Here is a 25084-nt window from a genome sequence, read left to right as displayed (position 1 = left end):
CGCTTTGCAGGTGGGCGGCACCTGGTGTTCCGCACAAAAGTCTGAAAATCTCCTTTCCGAGTGCGTGGAGGCTGCTGTGCACCCCATGGCCGAAGCTCTGAGGGTGCCCAGGACGTAGTGGGGAGGGTCAGGGCCGAGGCCAGTGCTGGCACAGAGCACTGCTGGCCGGGGCGGGGCGGAGTCAGAGCTGCGTCTCCTGCAAGCTCCTCCATTCACCATTCAGTGTCTTCCTGTGGCGCAGTTTGGAAAGCCTTGCTGTGTTTGGCTGTGTCCGTGTTCGGCTGTGTCCGTGTTCGGCTGTGTCCGTGTTCGGCTGTGTCCATGTGGTGTCTCCACCCTGGCCTGCCGCTCTCCAGGGCAGACGCTTTGCAAACCTGCCATTTTTCTTGCTTAGTTAGGACAATAGTTTTTAAACAGCATTAGAGTTAAGGAGATAAAACTCTGTGTTTGAGCATCGAGCTGCAGGCACTATGGGGGGCCGTCAGGGGCTGCTGTGGGTACAGGAGGGCCGCTGCAAGGGCTACAGGGGGGCTGCAGGGTGCTACAGGGAGGCTGTGGGGGCTGCGAGGGGGGCTGCAGGGGCTACAGGGAGGCTGTGGGGGGCTGCTGTGGGGCTGCGGGGCAGGGATACTGTGGGGGCTGCATCCCAGGCGCTGACCCTGCATTTGGGCCAATTTTAAACAGAGCCTTGCTTAGGTCCCAGGCAGGGAGGGAAAGGAGGGAGACGCGCTGTGAACGCAGGTCTGAGAAGCGCTGACCGGCGGCGTGAGTCATTCCCAGACACCCGGGGAATCCAAATGTGCCTGGAAAGGGAGAGGCAGCCACCCTCCCTCCCGACCAGCACCCACCCACAAGACACCTATTTCTGTACCGCCTAGGGTGATGGAGGCCTGGGAGGGGCTGCCGCCCCGCATGTCCCTGGCCTCAGGCCTCAGCAGCTGCCTGTGGGTTGGGAGCGTCTGTTGTGCTTCCGCCTCTGACCTTCGCTGCCGTTCTGACCTTGAGGAGAGGAGGGGTGGGTGGGGGGCTCGGGGGGCCGGGCCCTGACTGCTGTGGGTCTGGCTTCAGTGGGTGTTGCTGTCTTCTTGCCTGCGGTGGCCCAGAGCTCTGTTAAAATAAATTTCAGAGCTTTTATTTCTTCATTCTTTAAACCCCTTCTGAGGTCCTTCCCCAGCCCTTGTGGCTTCCACTACCTCTCTCCTTGCTGTCTGGGACATCCCACGGGGCTCCTGCTTCCCTGGGTCTGGGCTGGTCTCTCCTCTGGACACTCAGCCGGCCTCTACGCCCCTCGCCCCTCCCGCCTCCCCTCATCCCGGCCGTGGGGTTTCCCACATCTCGATGGGAGGGGGCCGGCCAGCCCAAGTCCACACATACCCTTCATGTCCTGACCCCAGCCCACCAGGTCTCAGGGCTGCAGCCCTGCTGTACTTTCGTGTTTGCCTCAGACCCGGCCTGGGTGCCTCAGCCCTGCTGAACTTTTCGCCTGTTCGTGTCCCCCGTGGCTCTGGTGCAGACCCCTGGGTGTCGCTGGTGTGAGGCCTGCCTGGGCACGCGGACCCTGGGATCCTCAGCGTCTGCTGACTTGCACCTGGGTCCCTGTTGCCTCGCCCACCTGTCCTCTCAACTCTGCCCCCAAGGTAGAGGGCGTGGCCTCCGTGTGATTTTTTTCCTGCTGTCTTGGCTGGGCCTGGCTGGTCACCGTCACTGATGAGCTGTTGACCACAGGCTGCCCGCTGTAGCCCTGTGTGCTGTGCCTTTCGCCGGCCGCTGTGCTCCCCTGCAGCCCCCAGATTGGGGTTTGGGCCCCAGGGTCCACTTGGGCCTCTCTGTGCTGGCGGCCGGCCTGGGCCTGGACCGGGGCTGTAGCCCCTCAGCCTGCTCAGCCGAGGGCCGAGAGCTGCCTTTGTCTGAGGTCTCCATCTGGGCCCGCTTTGTTCCCAGGGGTCTCCGTCTCTCGCTGGTGGTCTCCCCGGAGCCCCTGCGGCGGAGCCCTGGCCATCTGCACTGCTGCAAGGCATGTACAGGTTCACGAATGAGACAAGACCCCATGGTGGGGTCTTGAGACCCAGGCGGGGTCTTCCTGACTCATCCACTCCACGTAGGCTGCGTCCCCTGTCCTGTCTGCTGCCCACTCTCTCCCGCCACTCACCCCAGAAACCTGCCCATCAGCTCCCGTCTTGGCATCTGCATCCGGGCAATGGTGTGGCCCTGCAGAGGGCAGCCGTTCTGTAAGGTGGAATGGGACGAGGAGACGGACGGCAGCCTTTGTGGCCCGGCACTTCGTTCTCCCTGTGATCGCTGCTTCACGTAACTGCTCTCTTCTGGGAAGTGGAACTCAGAGGGCGTTTAGATGCTTGTAGGAAGAGACTTCTGGTGGGATTTTCAGGCTGCGTCATTCCTTTCTTTGAGGAACGCCCTGAGGCATCTAGTTGCTGCCTGCCTCATCGCTGTGATGTTCTGCCTCACGTAGCAGCGACAGCGTCTTTTGGACCCATTGCCCTGAATTGGGAATGGGATGGATGTTCGGGTGTTTGCTCCTGGCGCCCTGTGGGGATGCACACAGCATGGCCAGGCGGGTTGCCGGCTGCTTGTAGACTTGCGGCTTTTCAGGACACACTGGCACCTGCCGTCTGATCTTACCTGCAGGGTATTTTATTGCTCAGTTAACTGAAGCAGAGATGAGTGACAGTTCTCAGACCACCCAGGCCTCTGGCCTCTGGACTGTTCCTGTTGGCTCTAAAGATGCTCCTTTGGTCAGCCGGTATCTGCTGAGAACCGCTCGGTCCAGGAGGGATGTGGACACACAGACGCAGTGCTGCGCCTGGCGGAAGGGGAAGCGCCACAGCCTCAGTGAACCTGTGACGCCTTGGACACTCAGGGACAGGTGCGGTGGCTTTGGGGGTGATCTGGGAGCCTCGCGGAGGAGGAGACTTTGAGCGTGGCCTGGCACACGGGAAGGATGGAGACGCGAAGGAGGATGGAGACTCTAGGCAGAGAGAACACATGTACAAAGGTGCCCACGTTGGCAAACATGGAGTGCGTTTGGCTGCGGTGTAGGGTGAGTACGTCCAGTCACTGGACGCAGATGGACATTGCTTGTGGGGGCTCCAGAGCCTGGCCGAAGGATCAGTGCTTCATTCGGTGGGTGCTGGAGAGCTGTTGAGTGCTTTGGGGGAGGAGGAGGGAAGGGTGGTCCTGACTGTGGTGGAGACCCCCCCGCTGGTCAGTGTGGTGCTACAGTATTTAGAGAACAGACAGGGAAGGCGTTTGGGAAACGGGCCATTTGGCTGGAAAGGAGCAGTTGTTCCCGTCGGAGCCATCGAGTTATTCCAGGCTGGAATAGTCTGAATCACGAAGGAGGGTGAGTCGTACCCAGGACACGAATGGTCGGCCGGAGCTCACACTCTGCGAACTGTCCCAACCGGGGTCCCCGGGACTGAACACTGTGAGAAGGTGGCTTTAAGCAGGAGGTCGGCTCGATGATGGGCCTCTGAGCTGAGGCAATGCACAGGGTTCTGAGCCGGGGGTGCAGAGCCACTGAGTGTCGGAGAACGGCCGAGATGCTATTCGGGTGACAGTGAGAAAAGCGTTTTTCCAGAGGAGGCGTGGGCCGCTGAGCAGCTCTCAGACCCGAGCCTGCGCCAGGGTCACCCTGCATTTTTGAGCACGTGGACTCCCAGGTAGCCTACCGGGGTGGGCCTGTGCACCCCCTTCCCAGCACACCGATGCCGCCCAGGGCCACCGGAGAGCCACGGGATGAGGGCTTCACTTAGTTGCTTGGTTTGTAGAAGTTCACAGAACCTGGTGTTGAAACTCTCTTGGCATACAGAGAGGAGAGGCTGGATTCTAGCTGCGAACTTTCACCGTAAAGTAATAAAGTGTGTTTCACAAATGAAAACAGCATTTTTGCACAGGTGAAAACTCTGTAGGCATTTGCTTAGAGCCTTGCCCTGTAGGCAGATTTTGCCAATCGTGGTGTGAAAAATTAACTTGGATTAGCTTGCAGTGCCAAAGAGAATTGTGGTTTTATGTCATAATTGCTCTGCCCCTACACACTCCGCTGAGTCAAGTGAACACAATAGCTTAATTTTTACTGGATTAGAAAGGGAGACAGAACTCAGGATTGGACTTGTTTGCTCAAATCACAGAATTGTGGAGTTGGAAGGAGACCCAGGGTCACCTGAGGCCCAGCCACTGAGTTTACAGATGGGGAAACTGAGGCCTGGAGAGGTTGGATGAGTTGCCCCAAGCCACCTGGTTTGTGGAAACGGCCGAGCCCATCATCCTGACCCTCGGAGTGTCTCTCTGGAGCCTTGCCTGCTGCCTGAGCTGTTCGGTGACTTGTGAGTGTGGGTGGACGCGTGCGAAGGTGTGTGCATGACATAAACAGGTCTCTCTTAATCAGCCACAGGAAGGAGTGAAGCCCTGAGACTATGACATGGAAGAATCTAGAAAACATGAGGCTGCCTCAAGGAAGCCAGGTGCAGGAGGCCACATGTGATCCCCTTTCTGTGAGATGTTCAGGACGGGCAAATCGGTAGCGATAGAGGGTGGATCCGTGGATGCCAGGGACTGTGGGGAGGGCGACGGGCAAATCGGTAGCGATAGAGGGTGGATCCGTGGATGCCAGGGACTGTGGGGAGGGCGACGGGACTGGGAATGGGTATGGGGCTTCTTTTTCGGGTAATGAAAATTCTTTGGAGTTAGTGGTGATGGTTTTATAACTCTGTGAATATACTAAAAACCACTGAATTGTACACTTTAAAAGGGTGAATTGTATGATATGTGAATTACATCTCAATAAAAAATAATTGCAAAAAATTACTAAAAAGCCCCAAATTATTCACCAATGGAGGATGATAGGTAGCCAAGCCATTATTTGAAAACCCAGTAAATAAAAGGGAATAATCAAGCATTTATCCCGACTTTCCTGTGTGAACTTCACTAATGGGTTACTAAATAGTAAATTCCTCTTATAAAATTATTTCATTTCATGAACTAAAATGAAAGGTAGAATGTCATCACCTTTCACCCCCTACTAGAGTAGCAGATGTAGGTACATAGTGTATGGTTCTGTTGATCTGAGCTGTAAGAATAGGGTGACTCTAGAACTCTGAAGAGTGCTAAGCTTTGGGTGGGGCGGGACATGAGAGGACATTCTGGAGTCGGGGAGCCTGTGCCTCGGTCTGGGTGCCGACTGTGTGGCTGTGCACATGTGTAAACATGTTGAGCTCTATTTACTGAGTGTATATTATAGCCCAACAAAATGCATAAATAAAAATAATGTAATTAAATATAAGCTCTAAAAGAAGTATTTATTTATACCCTTTCTTATTCCAAAAAAGGATGTCAGGTAGAATGTGATGCGTATGTACTAAACACATTCACATTTACCAATGTTGCTTCTATCAATACTTAGGTAACCGTGTTTTTTTTAAGTTGTAAAATACACACAACATGAAATTCAGCATTTTAAGAATTTTAAAGTGTATGATTCAGTGGCATTTAGCATATTTACAACGCTGTGCAGCCATCATCCCTCTCTAGTTTCAACACTTTGTAAGCACCAGAAGAACATCCTTTAAGTAATCACTTCCCATCCCCTGGCAACCGCTAATGGCACATCACATTTTATCAGTTCGTGTGTTGATGGACGTTTGGGTTGTTTTCACCTTTTTTGACTATTGTGAATAGTGCTGCTATGAACATTCGTGTATGTTTTTGTTTGCACACCAGTCTTCAATTCTTTCGAGTATATACCTAGGAGTGAAATTGGTAGATCATATGGTAATGCTATGTTTAGTTTATCGAGTGGTAGAATTGAAAGTAACCTGCTCATATTTCCCACAATAACAATAATTCTGTACCTATCACAGTGTAAAGTCTCTCTGTGGGACCCTTGGGATTCAGACTCATCATCACCCACAAGCACCAGAACATTCAGGCAAATGTGACCTTACGAAACGGATAAAATAAGGTGCGAGAGACTGGCCGTAACATAACGATGGAGATGTGTGATCTCTCAGACAAATAATTCAAAGTAGCTGTTTTCAGGAAGCTCAATGAACTTCAAGAAAACAGAGAATGAATTTACACATTTATCAGAGAAAGTTAACAGACTGAAGTAACAGAAAACAATCAAATGGAAATCTTAGAGCAGAAAAATACAATGAATGAAATGGAAAAATGAAAGAGAGTATTAGTAGCAGAACTTACCAAACAGAAAGAAGAATCAGTGAGCTCAAAGACAGAGTATTTGAAAATACACAGAGAAGAAAAAACAAAAAATGAAAAGAAATGAAGAAAGCTTACAAGATCTATGGGACAACATCAAAAGAGCAAATATTCAAGCTATCAGAGTTAAAAAGGGGATTGAGAAAAACAAGCAGAAGAAAACTTATTCAAAAAGATATAAATATTCAGGTACAAGAAGGTCAAAGGTCACCAATCAGATTCAACCCAAATAAGAATACTCTAGGATATACGGTAATCAAAAAACTCTCAAAGATCAAAGACAAAGAGATGACATCAAAAGCAGCAAGAGAAAAGCAGCAAATAACATTTCGGGGAGGTCCAGTATTCCTGGCAGCAACTTCTCAGCAGAAACCTTTAGGCCAGGAGGGAGCAGGATGATATATGCAGAGCGCTAAAGGAAAACAGTTGTCAACTGAAAATGGTGTACCCACAAAGCTGTCATTCAGAAATGAAGGAGAGATGGCGGCTTTCTCAGACAAACAAAAGCTGAGGAGACTCGTCACTACCAACCTGTCCTACAAGAAGTTCTTCAAACCAAAGGAAAAGGATGCTAATGTGATTGTCATACTAATACTGTAATTATGGTGTGTAAACCACTTCTACCTTTTGTAAGAAGAATGAAAGACACAATTAATAAAATAATAACCACAACAGTTAAGAGATAGGCAATATCAAAATATAAATTGTGACACCAAAAATTCAAAATATGGGAGGAGAAGGGAGTTAATGTGTACAGGCTTTTGTTTGTCTCTTTTTTTTTACAATCAAAGGTAAGTTGGTATCAGTTTTAATAACTTGTTATAACTATAGAATGTTTTTTGTAAGCCTCATGAGGCCTACAAAAGGAGGTCAATTCAGCAAGGGGATATAACAATAGTAAATATATATGCACCCAGTACCAGAGCACCCCGATATATATAAAGTAGATATTAATAGATCTAAAGAGAGAGGCAGACTGTAATACAACAATAGTAGGGGACTTCACACCCCACTTTCAGCAAAGGGAAGGTCATCTAGGCAGAAAAATCAACAAGAAACATTGGAGTTAAACTATACTCTAGGCAAAAAGAGCCTGACAGACATTTACAGAATATTTCATCCAACGGCTGCAGAATATACATTATTCTCATTGGCAAGTGGAACATTCTCCAGGATAGACCATAGGTTAGCTCACAGAACAATCTCAAAAAAAAAAAAATGTCAAAATTATATCAAGTCTCTTTTCTCACCACAATCAACACAACTAGAAACCATAACAAGAGGAACTTTGGAAACTATGTAAACACATGGAAATTAAACAACATGCTCCCGAATGACCGGTGGGTCAGGGAAGAAATGAAGAAGGAAATTTTAAAATTTGTTGAAACAAATGAAAATGGAAACATGGCCGGGCGCGGTGGCTCAAGCCTGTAATCCCAGCACTTTGGGAGGCCGAGACGGGCGGATCACAAGGTCAGGAGATCGAGACCATCCTGGCTAACCCGGTGAAACCCCGTCTCTACTAAAAAATACAAAAAACTAGCCGGGCGAAGTGGCGGGCGCCTGTAGTCCCAGCTACTCGGGAGGCTGAGGCAGGAGAATGGCGTGAACCCGGGAGGCGGAGCTTGCAGTGAGCTGAGATCCGGCCACTGCACTCCAGCCCGGGCGACAGAGCGAGACTCCGTCTCAAAAAAAAAAAAAAAAAAAAAAAAAAAAAAAAAAAAAAGAAAATGGAAACATAACATACCAAAACCTATGGGATACAGCAGAAGCAGTGCGAAGAGGTAAATTTATAGCAATGAATGCCTACGTCATAAAAGTAGAAAGACTTCAAGTAAGCAACCTAGTGATGCACCACAAGGAACTGGAAAAGCAAGAAACCAAACCCCAAATTAGTAGAAGGAAAGAAATAACAAAGATCTGAGCAGAAATGAATGAAATTGAGACAAAAAAGACAAAAGATCGACAAAATGAAAAGTCGATTTTTTTTTGAAAAGATAAAATTGACAAAGCTCTAGCTACATTAAGAAAAAAAAGATAAGACCAAAATAGATAAAATCAAGGATGGAAAAGGAAACAGTATAACTGATAGCACAGAAGTACAAAGGCTCACTAGAGACTATTATGAACAACTGCATACCAACACATTAGAAAACCTAGAGAAATTTTATAAATTCCTGGACACATACAACCAACCAAGATGGAGCCGTAAAGAAGCAGTACCTGAACAGACCAATAAGTATCGAAGTAGAAATCAGAACAAAAAATCTCCCAGCAAAGAAGAGCCCAGGCCCTGGTGGATTCACTGCTGAATTTGTTCAGACATTTCAAGAACGGATACAAATTATACTCAAACTAATCCAAACAAATAGAGAGAAGGGGACACTTCCAAACTCAAGCAATGAGGTTAGTGTTACCTGACACCCAAACCAGACCAGGACACAACACAAAAAACTACAGGCCAATGTCCCTGATGACACAGACACAAAAGTCCTCAGCAAGACACCAGCAAGCAGATGCCAGCGGCACATTAGAAAGACCACTCAGCGTGACGCTGTATGATATCCGTGAAATATTCCATCCTGGTATGGGCGGTGCAATTATGGATGTCGGTGGTGACCGGTGTTATATCTATGTGGCAGTGTGTGGTGGCCAAATGGGGGTGCCGGCTGGGCGGCGGTAGTGGCAGGTGAAGTTGGCGGTGGCGTGGTGCAGAGTGAGGAATCCTGTTTGTGCAGCGGTGTGGAATTGTGAGTGTGAGTCTGTGTGCAGCGGTGAGAGTGCAGATGCGAGAGTCCTGTAATGTGTGCAGCCAGTGGCTGTAGGTAAGACCTGTGTGGCCTGCCCGGTGTAGGTAGGGGAGTCCTGTGTGTGCAGCGTGTGGGTGTGGAGTGTGAGGAGTCCTGTGTGCAGCAGGAGTGAGTCACGGAGTCACGAGGTCTGTGTGTGCAGCCAGTGTGGGTGTGGGTGTGGGGTCCTGTGTGTGGCTGGCGGTGGAGTGTGGGTGTGAGGTCCTGTGTGTGCAGCAGGGGGTGTGGGTGTGTGAGGAGTCCTGTGTGTGCAGCCGGGGTATGGGTGTGAGGGTCCTGTGTGTGCAGCGGTGTGAGTGTGGGTGTGAGGTCCTGTGTGTGCAGCGGTGAGTGCGGGCGCGAGGTCCTGTGTGTGTAGCCGGTGAGTGTGGGTGTGAGGTCCTGTGTGTGCAGCCGGTGTGGGTGTGAGGTCCTGTGTGTGCAGCCGGGGAGTGTGGTGTGAGGTCCTGTGTGTGCAGCCGGTGAGGTGTGGGTGTGAGGTCCTGTGTGTGCAGCCGGTGGAGTGTGGGTGTGAGGTCCTGTGTGTGCAGCCCGGTGAGTGTGGGTGCGAGGTCCTGTGTGTGCTTGGTGGAGTGGAGTGCGAGGTCCTGTGTGTGTGGCGGTGAGTGTGGAGTGGGAGTCCTGTGTGCAGCCCGGTGTGGGTGTGGTGTGAGGTCCTGTGTGGCTGGTGGAGTCTTGGGAGTCGCGAGGTCCTGTGTGTGCAGCCAGTGTGGCTGTGGGTGTGAATCCCTCATGTGTAGCCCGGTGAGAGTGCGGGTGTAGGGAGTCCTGTGTGTGTGCAGCAGTGTAGGTGGGGGTCCCTGTGTGTACTAACCCGGTGTTGAGTGTGGAGTCACCGAGAGTCCTGTGTGTGTGTGTGGCTGTGGGTGTGAGGTCCTGTGTGTGCAGCTAGTGTGGGTGTGGGTGTGAGGTCCTGTGTGTGTGAGCCGGTGTGGGTGTGGGTGTGAGGTCCTGTGTGTGCAGCCGGTGAGTGTGGGTGCGAGGTCCTGTGTGTAGCCGGTGTGGGTGTGGGTGTGAGGTCCTGTGTGTGTAGCCGGTGAGTGCGGGTGTGAGGTCCTGTGTGTGCAGCCAGTGTGGCTGTGGGTGCGAGGTCCTGTGTGTGCAGCCGGTGTAGGTGAGGGGTCCTGTGTGTGTGTGCAGCCGGTGAGTCTTAGGGTTGAGGGTCCTGTGTGTGTGTAGCCGGTGTGGGTGTGGGTGTAGGAGGTCCTGTGTGTGCAGCCAGTGTGGGTGTGGGTGTGAGGTCCTGTGTGTGCAGCCGGTGTGGGTGTGGGTGCGGGGTCCTGTGTGTGCAGCAGTTAGGTGAGGGTCCTGTGTGTGTAGCAGCTGGTGAAGTCTTGGTCTGAGGTCCTGTGCAGCCGGTGTAGGTGAGGGGTCCTGTGTGTGCAGCGGTGAGTGTGGGTGCGAGGTCCTGTGTGTGCAGCCAGTGTGGCTGTGGGTGTGAAGTCCTGTGTGCAGCCAGTGTGGGTGTGGGTGTGAGGGGTCCTGTGTGTGTGGCGGGTGTGGGTGTGGGTGTGAGGTCCTGTGTGTGTGTGGCCGGTGAGTGTGGGTGTGAGGTCCTGTGTGTAGCCTGTGTGGGTGTGGGTGTGAGGTCCTGTGTGTGTAGCCGGTGAGTGCGGGTGTGAGGTCCTGTGTGTGCAGCTGCAGTGTGGCTGTGGTGAGGTCCTGTGTGCAGCAGTGTAGGTGAGGAATACTATGTGCAGCAGTGAGTCTGCGGGGTATGAGGTCCTGTGTATGTGTGGCAGTGTGTGGGTGGGGTGGTAGGAGTCCTGTGGCTATTGCAGCCAGTGGGTGTGGAGTGTGAGGAGTCCCTGTGTGTGCAGCGGTGTAGGTGAGTGTGAGTCACTTGTGTGCAGCATTTGTGGGTGAGGGTCCTGTGTGTGTAGCTGGTGAGTGTGGGTGCGAGGTCCTGTGTGTGCAGCCGGTGTAGGTGAGGGGTCCTGTGTGTGAACTCACAGGAGGGGAGTCACAGCCTCAGGAGATGCCGTCTGGATGCGGGCAGGCTGTGCTGCGCCAGGAACCTGGGGGGCCTGAGGGTTCCTGGCATCGGTGTGTCTCCGCTCCTTTGTGAACTCAGAAGGGCGGCGTCTCCGCCCGCCTTTGCTTTCTCTGTTTCCTCATTAGTTCCTGGGGGTTTTCAGCCGCCAGTGGGCACTGGTTTTTTGAACCTGCAGTTTGCCTCCTGGGGGATGCCCCTCTGTGGAGGCGAGGTCCCGTGTCTGCAATCACATTCTTTCCCGTATTTTATGACCCGTTTATAAGAGTGAGCACCGTTAGAACCAGCTGACAGGGTTTGGAGTCGTGTTTCTCAGGATATTCCGGAGGCGCTCCTGCTCCATTCATCTCAGGACTTGGAGTATTTTCTCCAGCGGCTCATGGTAGACCAGCTGGATTCACAGGCAGTCGGAACTGCGAGAATGCATGTGCTGGTGGCCATGGTCTGTGCACAGCATTTCCAGAGTGCTGGGTGACGCGGCCCCTGCGCCTCGAGGGTTACACTGCGTCGGGAGATCGGGCAGCCCCAGGGAGGCCGGGCCTGGACGACCTTCTGGCTGACCTGGCTCCAAGGCCAGGTCTCCTCCTAGATGTTTAGGGATCACTTGGGTCTCGGGACGCGTGAGTCTCTGGCGTGATGTGGCAGCATCTCCTCCGTGGCCCGTTGCTAACAGCCTTTGCACCAAGCACGAGAGGAGAGTCATTTGCACCAGGAGCGTGTAACTGGGGCACTGTTGCATTCTGGGTGGACGGCCCTGTGCCATGGGGAACTGTTGGTGTTTTAGGTGGACGGCCCCGTGCCGTGGGCACTATTGGTGTTTTGGGTGGACGGCCCTGTGCCGTGGGGAGCTGTTGGTGTTTGGGTGGACGGCTCTGTGCTGTGGGGAACTGTTGGTGTTTGGGTGGACGGTCCTGTGCCGTGGGGAACTGTTGGTGTTTGGGTGGACGGTCCTGTGCCGTGGGGAGCTGTTGGTGTTTTAGGTGGACGGCCCTGTGCCGTGGGGAACTATTGGTGTTTGGGTGGACGGCCCTGTGCCGTGGGGAGCTGTTGGTGTTTTGGGTGGACGGCTCTGTGCCATGGGGAACTGTTGGTGTTTTGGGTGGACGGCCCTGTGCCATGGGGAACTGTTGGTGTTTGGGTGGACGGCTCTGTGCCGTGGGGAACTATTGGTGTTTTGGGTGGACGGTCCTGTGCCGTGGGGCACCATGGGCAGCGGGACACTGAACAGCAAGCACCCTGCACTCTGCCCACCAGATGCCAGTGGCACCACCGTTAGTGACAACCAAACGTGCCCTGTAGAAGTGCCCTGGGAGAGACCCCGTTTCAGCCGTTGTCAGGGCCAGGCCCGCAGTAAGCACAGTGGGCGCCTCTAGGACCCCTCCCGCCACCCCGTCACCATAGACTCATTCTCCCTGTGGTCGAAGTTTAAATCACATTGAATGTGTTTATTATTTGGGAGGGGTTAATGTCTGGTCGCCCGCCCTCCGCAGAACCTCCCATTCCCTCTGAAGAGCCGTGGAGGCTGGAGGGAACTGGAGGGCTCTCAAGGAGACTGGGCGAGGGGCGGACACCCTGGACGGCAGGGCCGGGCCTCCCTGGGCAGGTGGTGTCACCCGGGGAGTTTTGGAATCAGCCCGCAGAGCCCTGCCTCCTCCTTCCACCGCCCACAGAAGCCCGCTGGTGCCTCCTCCTTCCACCGCCTACAGAAGCCCGCTGGTGCCAGGGGCTCCTCCCGGCCAGGAGGATCGGGGGCTGCCTTGCCTGAGGATGGCAGCCTGGGCTTCTGTCATTCATAACCCACAGGAGTCCTCTTGAGGGAGGGGCATGGTGCCCTGGAGAGCCCTGGAGTTGAGGTTTCAGAGCCGACGCGGGGTGCCGTGTTGGCTGTCTGCGTCAGTCTGCCAGCTGTGAACACACCGCATGTTTTAGAGACACCGTCCGTGGGAAAAGTGCTCGTGAGAACTGTTACTTATTTGGCTATTAGGATGAAACCAGTTTACTTTTCTTTTAATTCATTTATTCATCCATGTATGCAACAATAATTCGGCACTTACTGTATACCACAGACAGCTTTGTCTTTTTGTATGAACGTCTCTGTGTATCAGAAAAGAAGAGAAAACACATTTCCTCTGAGGGAGACAGAACAGGCACCTTTGGTGAAGGTAACTGAGCGAGCTGTGTGGGGTGCGGTGGAGAAGAAACGGGCGCTTGGGAGCTGGGGCAGCCCCGTCCCACTCAGCTGTGGGGCCGCAGGGAGAGGCTCGGTCTTGCTGCACGTGGCACACACGGGAGGCCCCGGGCGACGTGGCCAGGCCGAGCCGTGGCAGCTCCAGCCCTCCTGGTCTGAGCAGCTCATTGGGTGTTGGTGCGTCCAGCAGGCTCCCTGGTGTTGCTGTCGTCATAGCAACCGATGTTTCTCAGGATTTTTTTTTCTGTTTCAATGCTTTATTAACAGTTGGAAACAAAACCAACGCACTGGAGGTGATGGCATCAGAAGCCTGAGGCAGGGAAATGGGTTTGCATTTTGTCCCCCCTCTTTTTCTTTTTATTAAATGCATCATAGCAAAAGTAGATTAAAAAGAAAGGGTCTCAGCCCCAGATGACAGCGAGCAGGGAGAAGGAGGTAAAGACGGGGCCATCGGGCGAGGAGGGAGGAACCTGCTGTGTTTTGGGGCCGGGGGACTGGGCATCGTTGGGCGGGGAGGGAGGAACCCGGTGCGTTGGTGCCAGCGCGGGAGGACCCGGCCTTTTCACGTCGTGTGGCGTCTGTCTTACAGGGAGTCTGGGGAAAGCCTATGCGTTTCCGTCCTGCAGCGTCCACCTTCAGAAGACCCAGCTGTTACCGCTGTGATCTGAGGCCCTGTGGGAACAAATCTTAGCTCCGTGTTGTCCACAGACACCGTCTCCCACAGGACTTTCTTTTTTTTTTTTTTTTTTTTTTTTTTTTGAGACGGAGTCTCACTGTGTCTCCCAGGCTGGAGTGCAGTGGCGCGATCTCGGCTCACTGCAAGCTCCGCCCCCCGGGTTCACGCCATTCTCCCGCCTCAGCCTCCCAAGTAGCTGGGACTACAGGCGCCCGCTACCGCGCCCGGCTAGTTTTTTGTATTTTTTTAGTAGAGACGGGGTTTCACCATGTTAGCCAGGATAGTCTCGATCTCCTGACCTTGTGATCCACCCGCCTCGGCCTCCCAAAGTGCTGGGATTACAGGCTTGAGCCACCGCGCCCGGCCTTCCCACAGGACTTTCAAAAGCTTTTTTCTTTCTCCTTTTAAGAAACACAGGAACTTACAGCTAAATATCTACACTCATTTGTTGCAAAAAACAAAGAAATCCCAGAAAACAAAACAAAAACAAAAAATTCCCAAAAACAAAACCAAAAAAAACCCAAAACAATCCCAAGGGAAATATGGTCGGCGTCCGTTCACACCGTCAAGGTGTCAGGAGGAAAGTCGGCAAAGTCGCGCTGTGTTGAGGGCGAGGACTTCTCTCTGCTGCAGAAGCTGTCGGTTCCAAAGCAGGACCGGAGGCTGGAGGGGCCCGTCCGACGCGCGGGCTGTGCTGAGGCTGCCCTCAAAATCAGGGCAGCCGCGGCGACCAGGACGGCTGCGTCTGCTCCGGGAACCTCACCCGCCATCCCCCAGGCTCCCTTCCCTTTCTAGAGAAGCTCGCCAGCCGTGCTCTCCCCTTGGTGCCTGTGAACTCGTCACACACCCTAACTGTGTGTGCTGCCTGCGTGTGCTGCCTGCGTGTGCTGTGTGTGTGTGCTGTGCGTGTGTGCGTGTGCTGCCTGCGTGTGCTGTGTGTGTGCGTGTGCAGGGGTTGGTGGTGGTAGGCAGAACAAGGGTAGGTTGTGGGAAGCACTATAGTAGGTTGTGGTGGCAGGGTTAGGGCACCATAGTAGGTTAGGAAGGCCTAGGAAGGAAGGAATGGTAGGTATACCGTCCACGTTGCGCTCGGGCCGCTTTGCGTCGTCCGGCGCAGGCCAGGGCGTCATCCATGCTATACTGGTCATCCGCATCAGTACGTCAGGCATACTGGTAAAGGCGGTAAGGGTACCGGTCCAGGCAGCAACAGGGCGTCATCTCAGGTAAGGGCCATAGCCAATCATTCAGCCAGGTGGCTGAAAATAAACCATGCAGGGCTGTGGTACAGGCAGGCTGGTGGAGTAACAGCAGGGCCAGGCATATCCACAGGTACAAGCAGGTCAGGTGGCAGGTCATCCGCACCGCACAGGGGAGGCCTGGTCCAGATCAAACCATGGCAACAGGTGCGGTGGTGGTGGTAAATAACCATGCAGGTCAGGTGGTCTAGGCCAGGCAGGCCGGTCCATTATGTCTGGCGCTGGCCTCGCATGTGCCACCATGCGGTGCCGCGTGTGTGTGCTGTAGCGCTGCCCGCATGTGCCACTGGCGTGCTGTGTGTGCGCTGCCCGCGGTGCTGTGTGTGCCTGGGCGCAGGCCGTGGGTGCTGCCTGCGTGTGCCGTGGGTGCTGCCTGCGTGTGCTGTGGGTGCTGCCTGCATGTGCTGCCTGCGTGTGCTGTGTGTTTGTGTGTGTGCTGCCTGCGTGTGCTGCCTGCGTGTGCTGTGGGTGCTGCCTGCATGTGCTGCCTGCATGTGCTCTGTGTGTGTGTGCGTGTGCTGCCTGCGGGACCTTCACATCGGTGGGAGCCTTCAGAAAGCCTGTCTTTTGACATTTGATGACCGACCTGAGGCCTGGCCTGGAGCCGGGTGCCTCGTAGCAGCCTGGCTGTGCTCTCCCGTGCAGCGGGTGAAGGTGCGTCCCGGAGAGTCGCCGTGTTGAGCTGTTCTGAGGGTCCAGTGCCCATCAGGAAGTATTCATTTGTTTTTTCCCACCAACCGATTATCTTTGACGCTTCCTTAATGATTCCCAAAATAAAAATTTCCAGAACCTTTTGAATTAGAGCGTCTCAGACCAGACGAGCCTTCGAGAGCTGCCGTGTCGCTTGCTTTTGCAGTTCAGGAGTTTCAGGCCCACAGAGGCAGACCGTGTGTTGGGGGCGCTGGCGGGAAATGGCCGCAAGCAGTGAGGCCCTGAGAGCCGCTCCGTGTGGGCAGTAGCGGGTGCCGCTGGGAGCGCCTGCTGGCACCTCGACCCCGAGATACACGCGTGGACACAGGAGCCTTCATCCAGACCCCGCGGCTTCTGCTCCTTCGCACAGTGCCCCAGGTTAATATGGTGGATGAAAAGTCTTTAAAAAGCTTCAAACTGAGTTTATCTCTGCCCTCTGGAGTTTCTGGCCTGCCAGTTTGCAAATCGGCATCTTCGAAATGAGCCAACCGCCCACGTGGGCGATGACGTGTGTGCTTGCTGAGTTGACGCGAAGCTTTGGAAGGGGTAGAAGTGGGGATCTGAGAAACTTCGACTCTGCTCCTGTTTTTGATTTTGTTTCAACAAGAATAAGGTGATGTGGCCCCCAGTGGCGCCAGCAGGAGCTACGTGAGCCTTGGTGTGGTCTCAGCGTGGTGCCTGTGCCTGCATCTGTCCTCTCGTCCTGCGCCCTCGAGACACCATGGCCAGGCGTGTTTAGAGCCAAATGACGGAGGCGGAGAAGGCCCTGGGGAGGCGCGAGTGTGTTTGAGACGTTTGTTTTACAGAAAGGACTTAAACTGGGCATACGCCGTCTGGATCGACAGCTGCCACTCATCCCTCCCGGCTCCCTCCCAATTCTCTGGTAAACTGGGCCGTTAGGCTTGCCACTGGGGTGTGCTCCGAGCTGCCAGCAGAGCAGTCACAGCTGGGGTTCAGTTATCACCTCCAGATCGACCCCGGCAAACAAGGCGTCCGGCACCACAGTCGTGAGTCCGGCACCGCGGTCGTGAGTCCGGCACCGCGGTCCTGAGTCCGGCGCCGCGGTCGTGAGTCCGGCACCACGGGCGTTTTCTGCAGGGCCAGCCAGGAACCGGCTCGACTTCCTTCACGTGCATTCAGGTGGTGTCTCTGGGCTTGAGGGAGGGAGACGTGGACCCAGCTTAGGCCCCTCTGGGACGCTTCTCTTAACTGACAATTCAAACAGCTGGAGTTCACAGTCAAATCATGTCCACGAGAAGGAGCTCTTTCCTTTAATTCTGGCGCCAACTTTGACCTAATATCATAACATAAAATTCAAAATAAAAAGGGACTCAGTGGATAAATGAATAAGCAAGACGAGGTCCCTCTGCATGATGGAAAGTTATTCAACCTGAAAAAAGGAGGGAATCCAGTCAGCGGCCACAGCAGGGCCACCCTGGAGGGCACTGGCTGAGCGGAGTGAGCTGGAAGGACACGTCCCGTGGATCCCGCCGACGTGAGGCCCAGAGCAGTCAGATCCAGAGACAACGTGGGGCGAGGGCCGCTGGAGACAGCAGGAGGAGATGGGAGCGAGTGTTGAACGGGGCCCGAGTCTCCGTTTCGCACGATGAGAGCGTTCTGGAGAGGATGGCGGTGATGGTTGCACAACTCGGTGAACGTGGTTAATGCCACGGAACTGTGCACTCGAGCAGGTCTGAGATGGAAAATTGTATGTTAAAATAAAAGGACTGGCCGGGCGCGGTGGCTCAAGCCTGTAATCCCAGCACTTTGGGAGGCCGAGGCGGGTGGATCACAAGGTCAGGAGATCGAGACTATCCTGGCTAACATGGTGAAACCCCGTCTCTACTAAAAATACAAAAAACTAGCCGGGCGCGGTAGCAGGCGCCTGTAGTCCCAGCTACTTGGGAGGCTGAGGCGGGAGAATGGCGTGAACCCGGGGGGCGGAGTTTGCAGTGAGCCGAGATCGCCCCCCTGCACTCCAGCCTGGGAGACACAGTGAGACTCCGTCTCAAAAAAAAAAAATAAATAAATAAAATAAAATAAAATAAAATAAAAGGACTAATGCGGGGAAAACAAAGTGAGACACAGGAATCCCGAGTCCCAGGCTGGCGGGTCCCTGCTTGCGCCACTTGCATTTCAGGGTGGCGTGTCCGTTGCCTTTCGGCGAGAGAATGTCCCGCGCGTGTACACGTGGTGTGCGCATCCACATTGTGACTTGCGGTGGCAAAAACCCCAAGCCTTTGTAGAGAGTGGTGAATGCACACACGCGGCGGCCGGCGTGCGGCTGTGAAGTAAACCTGCGGTTTGGAAGCGTGTCTGCGATGAGCAGGGGACCAGACGTTTCCACGCTGCTGATGACGTGTGTCGCTTTTACTTTTTAGGTGAAGCCAAAAACCTTCCCTCTTACCCGGGGCCAAGCAAGATGAGGGATTGCTACTGCACGGTGAACCTGGACCAGGAGGAGGTGTTCCGGACCAAGATTGTGGAGAAGTCGCTCTGGTAAGGTCCTCTGCTGCTTTACCTGACAGCGATGTGTTTTCTTTGGTGGCAGAAGTCATCCGGGCGTGGATGCTGTGGAATATTAGAGTGGAATGCTTGTGGTGTGTCCGTGGAATGCTTACATGAGTACGGTGGAGGTATTGGAAGTTGAAGAACGTGCATTTTAAAGTGAATGGCCGGCGTGGTCACCTTCCATTCCATTGAATGTCGGCGTGAATCCACCTTCCATGCGGCGGGTGAATTTTCTGTGTGTAGACAATGTCCTGAGTGTGTACGTCAACTTCCCACTTTTCTTGCTGCTTAGTTTGAGGAGAAGGAGGTGCTCCCTGGGGCTCTGGTGTGCAGGCAGCGGGGCTTCTGACCTTGGCGGTGCGCAGATGTGAACCGGTGTTGGCTAAATGCTCCTGCTGTCCAGGAAGCACACATCGGTGGTGGCCCCTGCGTGGACTCGCAGGGCTGTCCAGGTAGCGCACGTTGGTGGCGGCCCCCACGTGGACTCACAGGGCTGTCCAGGAAGTATATGTCAGTGGCGGCCGCTGTGTGGACTCGTGGGAGTGCTTTTTAATTAGAGATAGATGAACTGGGAAGCTCGCACTCCACGAGAATACAAATTAAGGATTTCGAGAGGGCGAAATGCTGAGAAAGATTTTCCTTCCTGTGTACAGAAGATGGGTGTTAACTGAGGTACGAGGCCTAGAAAGCGTTGATTGATACGATTTGAGGAAGAGAGGAGTCAGCCAAGAAAAACAAACTCTTGAGATCAACAAGTTTGCCGCTCAACTCGAGCATGTGCGGATGTGGGTGCCGACCCCGGGATGTCCAGGGCAGGGCCAGAACGTGTGTTTCTGAAAAGCTCCAGTGGGGCGCAGGCCGTGCTCGGAGGACCACTGCAGTTGAACACCAGGACATGGTGTGTGGTGGGACGCACAGGGACAGGAAGCCACGGCGGTTTATGTCGGGGGTGGGAAGAGAGACGCCAGGGAGAGTGTGCCAGGCAGGGCCTCGGTGTTGCGGCCTCAGGGGAAGCGTGGGGCGGCCGCGTTACAAGGAGCGGCCTGGGGATCAGGGAAGACGTCCGCGTAGCTGTGACTCCACCGTTCAGTTCGGAACCACGTGTGCTCTCATCAAAACAGCGATTCTGATTTTGAGAACATGTTTAGCTGAAGAATCACATCCTTGCGTCTGGCTACTTCCAAGCAGGAATGAACCACCCATTCTGATGACTGGGTGACTTCACCTATTAGAACACTGTGAGGGGTCTCCTGCCCCGGGGACTGGGACCATCTCACGCCGTCAGTCACAGTGCTTCCAAAAGGCTTCGGCGCAGCTGCCCTCCAGGCCGAGGTACGAGAGTCGTTTGTGTTATGTTAGTGCACACTCCGGGTTCTTTGAAATAACTCGTCAAAAGGAACTGCAGGCTGAACGTTGTCAGGCGCCCAGTCCGGCTTTGCGAGAGTCTTGGGGGTTGCCCTGGCGATGACTGGGCATGGCCATTCTTCAGAAGAAAATGGGAAGAGACACGACCGGGCCCTTCAGAAGCCCCTTTGGCACTTCCCTGGATAAAAGTCAGTTCTGTGTTTAAATGGTCCGTTGTTAGAGGCCCGTGGATTTTAGGCCCGAGGCCGGCCATTACTGGCAGTCTTTATCGGGCTTGGATCCTCTCAGACCTGCTCAATCAGAACCAGTGGGAGGAGGACCTGTTAAGGAACCTCTTTCAGGTGAGGTTGAGAAATGGGGGCCCCTTGTCTTTCAGTTATTTCAGAAGAATTTAGAAATAGAAGTCATGGTTCTGGCCGGGTGTGGTGGTGCACACCTGTAATCCCGGCACTTTGGGAGGCTGAGGTGGGAGGATTGATTGAGGCCAGGAGGTTGAGGCCACAGTGAACCACAATTGCATCACTGCACTCCAGCTTGGGCCACAGAGCAAGACCTTGTCTCAAAAAAACCCCAGACACACACACAACAAAACATGGTAGCAAAGAAAGAGAAACCCACGTGGGACAGTTCCGAGAGAGTAAAACCGTGGCGCCGTTCAGTGTGGGCGCTGGCAGCCCCGTCCATGTGTAAAACCGTGGCGCCGTGTAGTGTGGACGCTGGCAGCCCTGTCCACTGGGGCTGTGTGGGCTGGCCACAGGCTTCCCCTGTAGTGTGAGGACAAAGTGTGCATCAACCCACCCCATATGAAAAGTTGGCAGGAAATGTACTTGAACCCAAAACCTGGCTCTCTCATAAGTTTGCAGCTGGAATCCACACGGCATCTGTGGTCAGAAGCCCTCAGTCTGTGCATGTGCATTAACGTGGTCCCGTGTTAGTCATTGGTCAGCATCCACCTGAGAGGCAAGTGTCAGGCAGGGTTGCCCTGCATGCCAGGGAGTTTAGCCCTGGCCACCGCCTGCTCTTTGCTCCATGGTGGCACCCACTTTGGGGCCGGTCCTTCCCTGCCCCGGTCCTCCATCCCCGGTCTCCCTCCAGTCTCCTTCTCCCTGGCCAGTCTCCAGCCCCCCCGTCCTCCCGGCCCCTCCGGGTCTCCGGCCCCGGTCTCCCCCATTCCTCCCCGGCCATTCCTCCGGTCTCCTCCTGGCCTGCCGGCCCCAGTCCCGGCCCCCGGCGTCCTCCCGGTCCCGAGTCTCCCAGCCCCGAGTCTCCCAGCCCCCCCGTGTCTCCCTGACCCTCCAGTCTCCCACATTCCCGGGGCCTCCCCACCCCCAGTCTCCCAGCCCCCAGTCTCCCAGCCCCTGAGTCTCCCAGTCTTTGAGGTCTCCTGCCCCCCCGAGTCTCCCATCCCCCAGTCTCCCAGCCCCCCAGTCTCACATCCCCCAGTCTCCCAGGCCCGAGTCTCCCAGCCCTGCGTCTCCCGGCCCCCAGTGTGCTGCTTCCTCCAAGGTCAGTGTCACCTTTAAGGTCTGATGGTTCATTTGGCAAAGTCGCTGTGGAAAGAAAAAGAGCCCACGTCTGCATCTCTGAGCTCCGAAGGGCCCCAGGGTGCTCTGTGGCCGCTAGGTCTGCAGCCTGGCAGGAGCCCCTTCTCACGGTCCCTGGGGAGAAGCACTTGGGTCAAGTTTGATTTGCTATTGCCCAATATCGCAGTCTGACTCAGCAGGAAGCTGCAAATGGAATGTGTGAAGAAGGCAAGGCGGAACTCAGCCTCTCTTCTTCCCTCTTTCCCACTAAGGAGGTTACAGACCCAGCTCCACCGCGGGCCTGTGTCCCCCAAGCCACCTCCCTGCGTGTGGCCCCCGCGTCCGAGGCCCTGCAGTCTGTGGGGCCTCTAGCGGGTGCTGAGCCGACGTCTAGGGAGAGCGTCCTCCTCTGTCTTCCCCTTTTTCTCTAGTTTTCAAGGTGGAGGTTGAGGGGCAGCATCTGTCACAGGCGTAACTTCAGAACGCGTCGAAGTGGACACGTTTCGGAGGACAAGCCCTTTCTCTCTGGCCTTGGCAGTTTCTGTCCTACTACAAAAATGTTTTCCTGAGGTTGAGTGAGCTTTGTTCACAATCCATACCTTTCAGAGCATCATTTTTAATCATTTAAAGGGCAGCCACTATTTGTTTCCTTATTTACTTAAACGAAAAGCTCCCTGAAATTGGATTGGCAGGACTGGGGCTTGGGGACCAGCTTCCCACCCTGGACCTCCCCTGGGCCGGCACCCCCGACCCTCAAACAAGGAGATGACGCCACTCCCGAAGGCTGCCCCGCGGTGGAGATCGCCGTCTCGTCCAGCAGAAAGGAGCAGTTGGCCAAGTCACACACAACAGAACCTCAGTCTCTCCCTGCTGGGTCAGTCTGTCATTTGTAAGAATATTCGGTGAGCATCATGTCCCCGTTTCCTTCTGTCCACGTGAGGACGTGAAATGTTGTCTGTCCTGCCTGCGTCTTCTGCGCCCACGTGGCCGACCTCCCCAAACCCTCATCCACGCAGACAGTCCTGGCTCAGGGAGGCGTTGCCTCGGGGTTCTGGGTCTGACCCCGCCCCCTGCCGCGGGGTTGAGTCTGGGCAGAGCCCCCTGCCCCACGCGGAGCCCTGCCCCCCTTTCTGCGGCGTCGCCCCGCGTCCTTTGCAGGGTTCATTTGCATATGCCCATCTCGGGGAGAAGGGGCTGTGGCCACAACAGGAAGAAACTTCAGGCGTGGCCGGTTTCGGTGCCGCCTCCTCCACCCAGAGGTGCCGCGGCCTGAGCTCCTGCTCTGAAAGCTGGTTATGCGTTAGGTCACAAAGCTGTGTCTAGGAAAAGTTCTTTTGCTTAAAAAATCATGAGTGCCCCCAAAATGATCTGGATTCGCAGACAGAACCGTCAACGGGATGGCGATTTCTGGGAAGTGGAATCATGGTTGAGTTCTTGTTCTTTTGTCTGTGTGTTTTACATACAATTAGACGTTACAAGTCATGGAACAGACAGATCTTCTAGTGCAGAGCAAGGAGAGCTGGGTCTTCCCAGCAGACCGGGACATCACCAGGGACCCTGTCTCTGCGGCCCCGAGGGGCAGGCTCTGTGCTCGTCTGGGTGGAAGCCTGGCAGACGGGACATCACCAGGGACCCTCCCTCTGCGGCCCTGCGGGGCAGGCTCTGTGCTCGTCTGGGTGGAAGCCGTCCCGTCCCATCCCATGTGCACACAGTGGGTGTTTGTGAAACACAGGAGGGTTTCTTTCTGTTCATACTGCAAGAAGTAATCACCCCCAAAATGGTACTTTTGTGTAGTAGAAATGAATAAACCAAGAAATCTCTCCACAGCTCCACCAAGTTTTTCAGGAGGGAGAAGTTATTTGGGGTTAGGAACCGAAAGGGGCAGGAGGAAGTTGGTGGTTTGGGAGACAGACTGTTCATTCTCTCAGATGCTTTTAATAAAAACCAAGTTGTTGGCTTAGGAAACACCAACTTTGACATTCGGAGACTTATGAGAAGTCACATTTCCCCTGAACATTTATTTTCACTCTTTCTCAAGTCAGAGCTTAAACAAAAACCTGCTTGACACGACTGGAGGCTCCTTGGAGCCCAGAACATTCCAGAACTGCTGGAGTAGGGGACCCGTCAGCCCTGGGTGCTGCAGGGGCCCGTCCCAGCTCCTGGGTCCGCAGGTGGGGCCCGTCAGCCCTGGGGTGCCGCAGGGGCCTGTCCTCAGCCCTGGGTGCCGCAGGTGGGGCCTCCGTCAGCCCTGGGGGTGTCCACAGAGGCGGGGGCCCGTCCCAGCCCCCGGGGTGTCCGCAGGCGGGGCCCATCAGCCCTGGGCCGCAGGGGCCTGTCCTCAGCCCTGGGTGCCGCAGGGTGGGGCCCGGCCAGCCCTGGGGTGCCGCAGGTGGGGGCCCATCAGCCCTGGGGTGCCGCAGGCGGGGCCCGTCAGCCCCGGGGTGCCGCAGGCAGGGCCCATCAGCCCCGGGGTGCCGCAGGCGGGGGCCCCTCAGCCCCGGGGTGCCACAGGCGGGGGCCCGTCAGCCCTGGGGTGCCGCAGGCGGGGGCCCGTCAGCCCTGGGGTGTCCGCAGGTGGGGGCCCGTCCTCAGCCCTGGGGTGCCGCAGGTGGAGGGCCCGTCCTCAGCCCCCGGAGCGCCCCAGGCCAGGGATCTATTCTCAGTCCTGGACTGCTGGCCCCAAATCTCCCAGCAGGTCAGAGCCCCTGGTCCTGTCTGTGTGACCCCCAAGACTGGCCCAGCATCTCCACCTCTACCCACATGTGTGTCCTTCTGTGTCGTGCCGGCTCACAGGAGCCTGTGTCAGAATGATGCAGGGGGTTCTCTCAGCCTCACAGGAGCTCAGCCGGCGGAGAGCGTGAGGTTGCTTGTATTCTGCGAGTACTGAGCGCCTACTGCATGTGGCAGGCTGCCCCAGGCCCAGGCCCACACCTGGCAGGGGCTCATCGGCTGCCTGTGCCTGCAGGAGCCTGCTGGCCCTGAGCTGTGGCTGGGCCACTGCAGGGAGAGGCTGGGTCTGTCATGAGGGGGCTGCACTGATGATCCATGAGGAGCAAAGGCCAGGTCCCCTCTTCTCCCTCCTCTGCTGTCCTCCTCTCGCCCGGCTGCCTCCTGCTTAGCCGCTGGCCCCCCTGGAGAGCACCTTTTCCCACCAGGGCCTCACTGAAGGTTTGGGATTTGAGGTGTCTCAGTTGCTGCAGGGGACCCGGTGTCTGGCTGTGCCTCGTCCTGACAGTCAAACATCGTGGCTGGGCCCTAAAGACCCAGCCGATTCTCATTTGTTTGTAAGGATGGTGGTTCTTTTCTGGGGGGTGTGGGGTGGGAGAGAGGAAAGAGCCTCGTGTGCAGGAGAGGCAGGAGCCAAGGCCACAGTGTTCCGGGTGCCGTGTGCAGTGGCGTGTGGCGTGCCTGGCGACCACAGAGCCCATGAGCCGAGGGGCAGCTCCTCGGTGCCCCTAAACAGAGGAGGAGACTGAGGCTTGGGGAGGTGAGGCGGCTCACCACAGCCGCTGCAGCTGTGAGTCTCAGCCCAGCCCGCCTGCTTTCCTCACTGAGTCGCTGGGTTCAGTTTGAAGACTCACAGCTCTATTTGCCAACATTTCGAAATAAACAACCCCACCCAGCCTGAACCACAGGAGGCTGCAACTCAGTGTGTGAGGCTTCCACTGAGAACACTGAGACCACGGCAGGTGGGCCGTGAGCTGACCATGGACCCCCACCCTCCAGCCTCCAGCCTGTGGGAGCCGGGCTTGTGGCCCTGCAGTGCTGGGTGGTGGGTGGGCTGTGACTGACCGCGGACCCCTCCCTCCAGCCTCTGGCCTGTGGGAGCCGGGCTTGT

The 25084-nt window shown here is 55.3% G+C and overlaps 1 protein-coding gene across 1 annotated transcript in view; it reads left to right on the top strand.

The window, feature by feature from the left end:
- RASA3 (RAS p21 protein activator 3) overlaps window positions 1–25084 on the top strand; it is a 129391-nt gene that overhangs the window by 30083 nt on the left and 74224 nt on the right. The window contains exon 2 of the mRNA XM_031655691.1: window positions 18229–18346. Coding sequence (XP_031511551.1) covers window positions 18229–18346 — 118 coding nt within the window. The remainder of the gene's footprint in view (window positions 1–18228; window positions 18347–25084) is intronic.

The sequence above is a fragment of the Papio anubis genome, chromosome 15, assembly GCF_008728515.1.
Source record: "Papio anubis isolate 15944 chromosome 15, Panubis1.0, whole genome shotgun sequence".
NCBI classification, from domain to species: domain Eukaryota; kingdom Metazoa; phylum Chordata; class Mammalia; order Primates; family Cercopithecidae; genus Papio; species Papio anubis.
This window is presented reverse-complemented; position numbering and strand designations above follow the sequence as displayed.